This window comes from Columba livia, chromosome Z (assembly GCF_036013475.1).
Source record: "Columba livia isolate bColLiv1 breed racing homer chromosome Z, bColLiv1.pat.W.v2, whole genome shotgun sequence".
NCBI lineage: Eukaryota > Metazoa > Chordata > Aves > Columbiformes > Columbidae > Columba > Columba livia.
In genome coordinates this window covers 29854412-29866429 of record NC_088642.1, presented here as the reverse complement: position 1 = coordinate 29866429, position 12018 = coordinate 29854412, and the positions used below count along the sequence as shown (strand labels likewise).

Here is a 12018-nt window from a genome sequence, read left to right as displayed (position 1 = left end):
AAGGATTTTTAATATTTCCAGAAGAAACTGACGATACTGGTTGAAGACCCAAAATACTGTTCTTGACAGTTAGCTCTCAAGCACATAGAGAAATCATTCATTTCTTTATGTGGAGAAGACATTTTTACTTTTTACTTTACAGCATAAATGAGGAATGTTGTTTTATTTCTTTCTTCAGTGAAAGACTGAAAATTCATAGTAATGTTTCTTTTGAGGAAAGCAAAGCTAAAGAATGTAGAAGACCTTTCAAAATGGGTTAACTGCTGCCTGCATATTTCAGTATAGGTAATACCTTCTCCTTCCCCCCCGCCTTTAAATGGGACATGAAGTTTCCTCCTACTAAAGACTCACTGAATTGTTTACCAAGTATGGAATGATTAAACAATGCAACTATTTTTAGAATACAAGACATGTGCTGGTGAAAAATAGAGACAACATAGGCTCATTGTACTTTGAAAAAAAGTACCTCAATTGAAGTTCAATGGTAATACAGAATGCATCAGGCCTTATTTTCACAGAAGAATAAGAGAACAATGCAAATCAACGTAATACCTTTTTAAAGAGACTAGAATTAGTATGCTTGTTTAAAAGAAATAAATTTCAAAATCATATAGCAGATTCAGTAAAGACAGGGACACTGTATTTAGAGCAACTTCCAAAACAGAAAAGTTAACACTGTCCATATTAAAATCTCAACTCGGAACAAAGACATCATTTGAGCAGTTCCCCCCTTGAACTGCACATAATCCAGATCAGCAATAGAACAAACAACAGCATCAAATTATAACTGGTTCTATATCTACTCAGTTTCCATAAGTTCTCCAGATGAAACCTCATTTGTTTATGAAGCAAAAATAAGCAAAAGACAGGCCCAGACTTAGCAGATTATAGCATCTATAACCTTGTCTGGATCTAAAATACCCAAGAACTCAAAGATCCAATTAACACATTGCCTTCTCTCTCTTTTTTTTTTTTTTTTTTAGAAATAACCTTTTATGCTGCCTGTAAATAAAATTCACCTTGCCTACAACAGAAACAAAATTTATCATTTATGGCAGTTTGTACATAAACTCACATCTTTTATTTCAAAGATCGTATAATTTGTCAGATGAAAGAATGAAAGCTTTGCAAAGGAGAAAACAGACATCTATTCTGAAAAAGGTAATATTCATTTTTTCTCATTATGTCTATCATTTCTAATGCACTCAGGTATCTATTAAACATTTTTATTATCCTGAGGTCTTATGCAAAATTTCAGAATTTGGATTTCAAATACACAGATAGCCACTGTAAATAAAGCTTTTTCATCAGCTTAATAAAACTTACGACAAATTTTTAGCGGCATTTAAATCAAATGGTTCCCATGTCTGCTATGCATCTTCCTCAGCCTATAAGAAATGGAGGAAAAATCCTGCATGGGAAAACACACTTTTTTAGAGATTAAAGGGACGAGGATAAAATATCTTCTGCTTTTCTACATTTATCAGGATGAAGCAGTAAACACCAAAAGAAGGGAAAAGCTTAGTTTCCTATCTTTCCTAGTGTTCAGTAGATTTGAGAAAAATTATTTATTTTTATCTCATTAGCCAGGGAAAGAGGTGGAGTGGAGAGGGCAAATGGAGATTATTTTGCACTTCTGCAAGCAATGTAAACAATTCTTCTGCCCCCACTTCAGGAGCTGCACAGTGCTAAGTAGCTCCTAAAACAGTAACGTATCAGCCAAGACATTTCCCATGGAATTCTGTAGCTGACCATGAACTTGATTATCATAAAGTGCTATTTTGCTTCATGAGAGCAGACACAACCAAGTCTTCTAATGTATTCTCTAATGATTTTTACATTTAGACGTATGAACCACATGTGTACATGAAAGGATCTGTTTCCTAGTGTGAATATTTAAACACAAAAGCTAGTAAATTCAAAAGAAAGGCATTTCCCCCACAACTGCATGATGAGTCTCCCAATTCCCTGTTAGTCTAATCCAAATTGTTGACAAACTGAGTATCAGAGGATGACTCCACACCAAGGGACGGTTTCCACCTGCTCCAATACTTGCTTGCAAAAGCAGCTCCTTTCACGCTCCATCACCACAGATGGTGAGACTCACACCTGGCAAACAACTGCAGCTTGTCTGTGGAAAGGACACACTCTCAGAGGGAACCTCTCCTGCTCTTCTGTAGAGAGCAGCTGTGGAAATTGGAGCCTAAAACAGAGCAGTCCCTGACAGATTTCTTTGAGAACTAGTGGTTTTTTTTTTCTGTCTCAACTTTTGCCTACTCCCAAGAATCTTCTCTAGCAAAGGCACATAAACATTTCTATAAATGAAAACTTAACTAGTTTCCATTGAATTTTAAGTCCGTATTTCTGAAGACATCAATTTAAAATTGAAAATTTAGAAATACAGCACATAAAACTGCAGAACCTATTAATGCGCTGATTGTGCAGCTGTTATTAAATGAAAAAAATTAGCACTTATCACGAGTAATTACATAGGAGAGGCAGAAAGGAACTGAAATGGGTTGAAAAGGAAGAGACTGTAATGGATTAGCTACCTAAAAAAATCATGAAGCATGAATTAGACTCAACATTTTCCCTCCTTAAAAACATTACCCATTACATTTAACATCTGATTTACAACTAGAAAGTTATAAAAAAAGTTTTGACTCAAGCAATCCAAAATAGTCTAAGCTTTTGTTCAAATAGCTGAATTAAGTGTTCCATTGAATGAAAGTATTTGACCTATTATACAGGAAATTACAGTAAAATATATTGCGATATAGTAAATTGATATTTCATTTCATTCAGCAGAGACAGATAGCAAGCAACAGAGGCACACTTGCATATTCCCACCCACACCATGCAGTGAAGGTCTATACATGTACTGGTAGCAGGTGATAACGTGCCATTCCCGGGAATACACTGTAGATGAACAAACGTGGTGACGGAGACGCAACAGACGGCCACACACATGAGTTACATCAGCGGAAAGCAGGCAGGCTAGAACAAGAATCTTGAGGGCCATTCTGGTTCATCTGTAGAATGCCCTGGTCTCCAGGCTGGATCCTGGAACAGCAAGATTCTTCTAGGCAACTTAAATCAACCCCATGAGGGACAGACTCCAGAAATATTGTCTTCCATTCTTCCTTGAGCAAAACGATCTAGCTGTAAATTGTGTTGCTTATACACTAAGTAGTTGAAGTTTGTAGGGCACAGGCTTGTAGAAGACAAGCAGTATCTACAAAAGCAAGTCCCATGCAATTAACTGAAAACTCTACAAGATTGGACTATTTGGAACCTATTTTTGTGACTTTTTCCTAAATTAAGTTTGAATTACTGGAGTAACAACAACAATCTCAGAAATTCAGTTTGTAAACAAAGCTACAACACACTAGACATAGCCTGACAGCAACATAAACTGATCATCAATATTTAAAATAAAAATATAAAGTAAAAAAATGCAAACTCTATAGTAAAATAATATCCATCTTTTGAAGATTAAGCTTAAAATTAGGTCTCCACTAAGAAAATGCACTTTGACCTGACACTTCGAATATACGCTACAAATATGCGCATATCTTCAGTAAATAATGTAGCATTATGTATTTAAAGTATAGTTTATTTCTTCAGTTTATACCTCTTCTCCAGCCAAAAACTACCTCAAACTGTTACTATATAGATAACATAATATCCTTTATTGACAATAATTAACCAGCTCTTTTACATTAGACATAATAAACTTAGTCACTTGTTCAATCCAACAGAAATTTAGTTTCTCTATTAATGCCAGCTTCAGATATTATCATAAAATGATACAGATACACAGTAACAAAAAGTTCACTTTAATATATTCATTACACAGACTGAATACACAACTTTGTATATTAAAATATACCATAGGTATGAATAAAATTTTAATAATTTCATTTTTTTTCCTCAAGACTTTGAATATGCTAAGTGTAAATATGCCTTTTTTGTTTCCCACTGTGATGGTTAATAGAGGCAGAGTAGAAAATGCATTACAATAAATAAATAAAGCATTATTTTTTTCTCACTCCTCCAGATTTTTTATCTTCATGGTCCTGCTAAAAACTGATATTTTTGTTGCTTCAAGCTTCAAATTAGCTATGGAATTTCTATAGAAACTTATACCATCAAGTATTGCGAAATGAAAAGAAATATATATGTACTTTACATAGCACATGTACTTGAGTTATAGGTCAAAGATTCCTACAACAGGGACAGAGGATAATGTAACTATCCACATCAGATTTAAATGACATCTAATAAAAACCAATACATTTCAAAACATTCACAAAGCAAATGACGATGACCAACCCAAATTATATCAATTTTCACAATTCTATCAATCCGTTAATTTTCATCAGTGCAGGCACTTTTAGGAAATTGAGTTCTTGATTTCTTGACATTTCAGATACCAGTAAAGTTAACATCAAATCAAAACAGAGAAATTACAATGATGAATGTTCAAACAATATGACCTGTGCCTGACTTTCAGATGGTGTTCGCTTGAGCAGCCTGATTTGGTCCAGTTCTGAATGCCCCACTGCATTCCGAGTTAGAGACTGCACTGGGCCAGTGATGTTGTACCTGCCAGGCTGATAAAAACCATAATATTCTATCCTCTTTTCCCCTGAGTTTTCCAGCACCTTTAGTTTCTGCCTAAACTGAATAATTTTGCAGGTTAAGAACAGGATCACTGTACAAGCCAGAATGAAAAATGCTAGTAAAATGTCAAAAGCCTGACTCAATTTTTCAACCTGTTGTGTACAAAGCAGGGGTGTTTCTAACGATACAAGAGAAGCATCTGTTGGATACAAACCTTTTCCTTCTACCGTTCTGTTAACAGGTATAGTCTGTGCTGGTATTTGCACTGGTAATGTTCGTAATACTGTAGTTGTCTGTGATGGAATTTCAGCAGCATTTTCTTCATAGGGAAACGGGTTAGCAGATGTAGCGGTAGTTCCTTCCCAGAAAGCAACATATTTAGTTTCTGCATTGGCAAGCTGTTGCGACTGTTCAAATGTGTTGTGCCTGTTTCCCTTATGCCATGCCATCAGCAAAGTGGTGGGGTTGTGACGGACACCTACGGACGCCAGACTCTGGGCTGTTTCTGGGCTGGGAGTAGGGCTACTGCAGTTTGCAAACTGAGCCCACTTAATGTAATGCAAAGGTCTGCCACGCATACGTGGGGGATTCTGACAATGAATTTTTACAGAAATAGGAGACGATGCTAGCCAATTAAGTAAACCAAGCATTTTGCAGCTGCAGTTCCAAGGATTATAATTTACCTGTAGATGAGTTAAAGACACTAAGGGCTTGAGTACTTCAGGTTGTAACTCTGTAATATTATTGAATGCTAGACTGAGTATTTTAAGTGACTGTCCCACTTTTTCAAAGGTACCACTGCCAATACTTGTTATTTTATTTCTGTCTAACTGCAGATACATTAAATTGTTCAATAATGTAAAAGTGCTGGAATTTATATTTTCTAAATCATTGTAACTTAAGATTAACTGGCTAAGGTGGTTTAATCCAAAAAATCCATTTACAGCAATACATTTAAGCTTTATGCTTTTTAAAGACAGATATCGAAGCTTGCTAAGTCCTTTAAATGCAAAAGGATGTATTGAACCAATGGGATTGTGAGACAAAGAAAGTCTTTCAAGATTTTTGAGCTTTCCAATAGCATTTGATGGCACAAGTGTTAAGTTGTTACCTTCAAGGAACAAATATGCAAGGTTTTCAAGATGATGAAATGCTGAATCTGATATCCGTGAAATCCTATTATTGGCTAGGTTAAGTGTTCGGAGATTTCTCATTCCCAAGAAAGTGCCACTTCCAAGGACACTGAGACGATTTCTTTGAAGTGTTAGATATCTAACAGAAAGGAGATCACTAAATAATCCTCTGGGAACAAAAGCTATTTGATTATTCTGAAGGTATAAACAATGAAGATTGGAAAGACCTTCAAAGATTCCTGGATCCAGGCGTTTAATATTATTGTTATTTAGATGCAAGTAGCAGAGTTTGGGGAGTTCCAGAAAAGCTTTTGGATGCACATAAGAAATACTGGAATTATCCATATAGAGTGCAACAAGCTTCTGCAGGCCTCTCAGTTCATTTGGAGTGACACGCGATACATTATTCTCACTGAGGTACACAAGAATTGTCAAGTTCCACGGGATGCTTGAAAGCCCTAAATTACGACAGCTAACTTGTCTCCCTGTGCAGAGCTGGCAAGCAGCTGGACAGCCAAGAGCCTCCTTCTGGAGCAGCGACAAAAGAAAACAACTAAGGACATACAGGAATGCTCCCAGGCAGGGTGGAGAACTTTGCAGACCACACATATCCCTGTCTTTGGCCTTCTCAATCATCTCTGACTTTGCTAGTAGAGATAAAAAGAAGTTTATAAATATTATTAATGTGGAAGTTTAAAGATTCTATGCGTACATTCCTTAAAATATAAGCGTAACTTTCAAGAGTGGTATTTTCTATATTCTCCTTTGATGCCAAATAAGTAGTTTTTAAAAATAAAAGCTTAGTAAGTATAAGTTTGAACTACACTGAAAAAAATTTCAAAGTAAACGAAGAATGAAACAATGTACTGCCAGCCTAGTCAGAAAATATTTAATTGGTTGCAGCATAAAGGCAACTAAGCTGCCAAAATAATGGCTTCTAGTAAATTCAAAATACAGCTTATTAACTATTTTTTATAGTTAACAAGAACTAGGAAATTTTTCAATAGCATTCAAGTAGAAATGCTAACTGGAAACAAGTTGCCTTTCACTGGCAGCTCACTTATAATTTGAATTTTACTTTTATAATGCTGAGTTACATTCAAAATAAATAAAAACAATTCCTTACCCCAAATCTGAAGTTCATTATTTCTGTTATTTTCCTGGTTTGCAGTTCATTGGACTTAGTTAAAAGCTGACCGACTGTACTCATCTGTGAAAGCTTTTTGAAGGCAATCTTGTCGCGTACTAGAGCTCTCACATTTTGCCCTAGGATTTGCAACTGTTTGCTCAGGAAACTAAGAAAGAAGTGGTTAAAGTCAGGTTGCCATGGATACAGGAAACCCTGGGACAGGAAGCCAGTTTATCTGTGCTTCAGAAGTATTGTTGGAAAGGAAATCTGAATGATTTGTTTCTAGAAAACTACAAACTATCTTAGCTTGTAACTGTTGCTGGTTTGGCTTTTTACTGTTTTCAACTAGCAGAGCTGAAATAAGTTTTAGCTAAGTTAGGTATTACTTTCAGATTGAAGCGCATGCACTTCTAAGAGTACTGCTGTGCTATTTTTAATCCTTTATCTACCATCCAGAATCTGAGATGTTTTATTAGATCAACAGCAACACTTACACTGTTCCATCTCTCTGCAGAGCCAAACTGCGGCCACCGTGAACACATGCACACACTCACACACACACACACTCCAGCAGAGAGGGAGAGGAGGGAGGCTGGGATGGCAGAGCCCAGGAAATCTCAGATACGAGAACCGCACAATGTGGTATTAAACTGCTCTGTATTCCTTATACTGCAGACTTGATCCACGTTTTTTAAGTCCTTCTTTAGGCCACTTTTTTTAAAGCAAATTTATCCACAGAGGACTATGTATATTCTGACAGCCACACCTTTGGTGCACGACTCTCATTTCCTGCAGGGCTCCTTGCGTCTCCCCTCATCCTCAGTGTACCTATCACAGGGAACAAACACCTGCAAAGTGCAGCCGTATCATCAAAGGAGGAAAGAGGAAACAACAAAACAAGGTGGTAAATTAAAGATTAAGCCTACAAATAACAATGTAACTATAAAAATCACAATTTATACTGTAAAGCACCATTCTGCTCTGCAAAACGAAGCTGATAAAGCAGTGACAATTGGGAAGGATGGAAGGGCACCTGGCACAGACAGCAAGAAGATCAAAATATCTTCAAAGCAAGATCAAAAGCTCTGTAGCTTCCTCACAAGTGGAGGAGAGCGAGCAGGCGCTGATCTCTTCTCTCTGTTGACCAACAACACTCGAGGGAATGTCAGGAAGATGTGTCAGCGAAGGTTTAGGTTGGACATTAGGAAAAGGTTCTTCCCCCAGAGAGTGGTGGAGCACTGGAACAGGTTCCCCAGGGAGGTGTCACAGCCCCAAGCCTGACAGTGTTAAAGACTGGACAACGCCCTCAGACACATGGTGTGAACTGTGGGCTTGACCTGTACAGAGAGAGGAGTTGGGCTCGATGATCCTTGTGGGTCCCTTCCAACTCAGGACATTCTACGATCTGTTGCCAAAGCCAAGGAGGAGGCACAACAGCAGAAGAATCAAGTAATTTCAGCCATAATGATCTCATACAGAAAGCAGAAGTTTATGTAAGGGGCGAAATATCACCCAAATATCTCTGTCTACCATAATACACACTGAAATGCACGACTCACATGAGCAAAGGAAGCAGAATAGACATGGCCATGTTTCTGAGAGCCCTTCTTCCAAATTCTGCCAAAAGAAACTTGTATTTCTGAAGTTTTTATAAAAAATAGTTTTGAACATTTTTTTTTTTCATTTGGAATCTGTAAAACACCCAATAGTCCTTCAATTTTCCAACTTGAGCTAGTTAAAATTAACTAGATGGAGGGGAATTTTTTTTAATTTTGATTTTGTTTTCTTTTTTAAACACAGACAAAAAATTAACGACCTTCAATTCTATCAGAGTTGATACCTCTTAAAATATCTAAAGTAAGAAATCAGCAGAACCAGTGAAATTGGTCCATGAGCCACTTCAGACAAATCCTGCATCAGTTACAAGCCAGAATAAGAACTGCATTTGGTTCTTTTTTTTTTGAGACCACTAAACCAATAGAAAAACTAACTGTTCTTTAGACGTAACTATTTAGTTTTACGTTTTAGTTTTTCATATTATTTAACATAATGGTTGACATAAAAGAATGTAAAATAAAATATATGACATGTAATTTCCTTAAAGGAAAACACTGCATAGTCTTGAACAGTTCTCAGGATGACTAGGGAAGTATCCTGGATATGGGGGAGAGAACAGTAAGAGTAATTAAAAAATATTATCCAGGTCATATGCAGGCAGGTGAGTGTAAGAACAAAGATTAACAAAAATAAAGAATGACTTCAAACAAGAAATTATCTCTTGGCTAAGCTGTAACACCTATAGGCTATTTATGCCAATATTTACTTGGCTAAAGAAGTCATTAAAAATTATTTATTCCAAGATGTGCTGTGTGAACCAACCCCATAGTGCTCAAAGAAGCAAGTCCCAATCTAAAAAAAAGTTTTAAGAGGCAAATGTTAATAGGTCTACCTTCTTGCAAAATGCCAAAATTAACACATTTAGAAAGACTGAAGGTCCATGAGATATCAGACAGCATGGGAATTTAGAGAAACCAATACAGTGGCCAGATAAACAAAAGCTGGTTCCTAGCAAGTTGCTTCTATGTGTCTTATGTGGCTTTAGATTCTTCACTATTCACTGCAATATTTAGTGAACTGTTCAAACTATAAAAACAATAAGAAATATACTCAATATGAATGCATTTCAAACTCAAAGCAGTTTCCTACATTTCAAACAGAATAACTAACTGGCCTTCTAGAAACTGATCCAAAACTAAATCAAATTGTACAGTTTTCAGCAGCTATTGCCTGCTATTTTACGGGACAGGATGGGTGTGCTCTTGGCATTAGCAACAGATAGCTTCTAAAAATTTTACAAAAAGAGAAAACAAACAATTAGTCCATTTCCTGAAAACTACTACAGACAATACCCATATGGAAAATACAAAAGCTATTTCTTCCTTAAAAATGCAAACATTCTTTATGCTAGATATTTCCTTTATCTCGAGATCTGATGTTTTGTTTTAAACCCTCCCTTTCTCATTAAATTGTCTGAATATGAAATGTTGATTTATAAGAAAATACTTAATTGTAGGAGTTCTTGCAGTGATATTGGTTGTGCTGTTAACCACTTCTTGTCACCAAGTATCTCAGCTACTCTAAGGCAGTCTCAAAATTCACAGAGCATAGGGACAGAGAGAGAGGTAGGTGTACCAAACAGCTCAGAACAAACTCAAGTGGAAAATCAGCTACAAATCAGTATTAATTTTGCTTTTAAAGTTTGTTACGATAATGTGATATTTACATATTTTTAATAATATGCTACACTTTAGTCACTGTTTGTCCAATAACTAATTCCCAGACAAGGAGACTGCACATTACAAAGGACAAAGGTAAAAAGTTTGAAGAAAGCTGTTTAGTCTGTTTTATCATATTTTGCTGTTTTTTATATTACTAAAACAATCAATTTTAGGGTAGACTATATTTAATAGAGTTTTAGGCAAGGCTTCTGAATTTTTTTATACAGGCCACAAACTAAAGCAAGATATCAGCAGCAATCAACCTCTTATCACTGCAGTTTGTTTTCTGCTGCAGAGCAGCTGTATTTAGTGACAACGTACTTTGCCATCGCTTGGTAAAACCTGTAAACAAGCCTTACGGGTCTTAGGGGAAATGATAATTTGTTCCTGACCAGTCCATACTAACAATTAGCTGTAGGAGAAAAATTAATAGAAATTGTGAACAATGGAAGTTTATTGAGTGCATCCTCTTGCCAATGCTATGATGAGACAAACAATTAAGGAAGTCATGGTACTATATATAACACTTGGAATGATGCAGACTCTGATATTCAGACTAAGACCAAAGCCACATTTTTCACTCATATCATTAGAACTGCACTGCTACCTGTCAGGCAAACTAAACAAATATAAGGCCAAACATGGATGACAACTGCAAAGTCATAATTCAAAGAGCTCCTTTTAATACTAATAGTCTGTTAAACGTGTGCATGAGCACACTTTTGAATAGAGGAATGAAAAAAAGGAGGGGAAGAAGGGCCTTCAGAGTATCACCTCTATAAGGGCAGATATGCAAATTAGTTATGTACCAAATTCTGACTTCATAAACAAGGATGTAACTCTCTCTGAAGGAGAATATAACATTTTATTAGGCATTTTCTTGCCATTTCCTAATATTACATATAGACAGCTTCTTCAACGGAAAATTAAATTTCTAACAAAGTAACTGAAACAAATGACACAGGCAAATCTTCTGTAATAACCTAATGAAGATTTATAATAGCATACTGTAAGTACTTGTATTCACAGAATGCCAATCATCTAATTGACAGAACTCATAGTGGCTGACATATCAGATTTGATATACAGTGAGAAAAAACAGACATTCATTTATAACTATTAGAAATGAGCAGAGCAACCTGCAGAACCTCTTGGGCTCCTAACCTTTTCCTCAAAATAAATTCCTCAGACAAACACATTTGAATTAAAGTGGAAAAAATAACACTGGTATCTTGAAATACTACTCGTGTGCCACAAATCAAAAAGGAAATAGACAAGATCAATTAAAATGCTTTGTGTTTCAAGCTAAGTAGAGTCTCCACTACTATGGAGTGGTACCACTCTACACTGGTAGATCCACCAAGAATGAACCCATCCTCAAGCACCAAAATTAGTGGACTGTTTTGGAAAGTGCTGACTTTGAGTAAAAGCAAACTTAGCAACCTTCCATTCAATAATTATATACGTAGCACCAATAACACTTACCAGCAAAAGGGGAGTGCTAAGCTTTCAACATAGTGTCAAATGCTACTCGTGCTTACAGTTAGGTATCAAAACAAGCTAAGTTAATCACTGACACAATATCTTTCCAAATCCTGTTTGTGTTTCCTATTAGAGACTAAAATATTCATAGAATCATTTTGGTTGGAAGAGATCCTTAAGATCATCGAGTCCATCCATAATGTAAATTGGGCACTAAACCATGTCCCTAAGAACCTCATATACACATCTTTTAAACACCTACAGGGATCGTGACTCCCACATTTTAGTGACCAGCCTGTTCTGGTGCTTCACAACCCTTTTCATGAAGAAACCTCCCTGGCACGACTTGTGGCCATTTCCTCTTGTCCTG

General features: G+C 36.3%; 2 protein-coding genes across 2 annotated transcripts in view; both read right to left on the bottom strand.

The window, feature by feature from the left end:
- IPO11 (importin 11) overlaps positions 1–12018 on the bottom strand; it is a 96750-nt gene that overhangs the window by 22118 nt on the left and 62614 nt on the right. The window lies entirely within an intron of this gene.
- LRRC70 (leucine rich repeat containing 70) lies at positions 3670–7048 on the bottom strand. The gene is made up of 2 exons (XM_005500384.3): positions 6886–7048; positions 3670–6406 (listed from the first exon to the last, which is right to left on the bottom strand). Exon 2 carries the CDS (start codon positions 6393–6395, stop codon positions 4470–4472), a length of 1926 nt encoding a protein of 641 aa, XP_005500441.2. The 5' UTR covers positions 6396–6406; positions 6886–7048; the 3' UTR covers positions 3670–4469.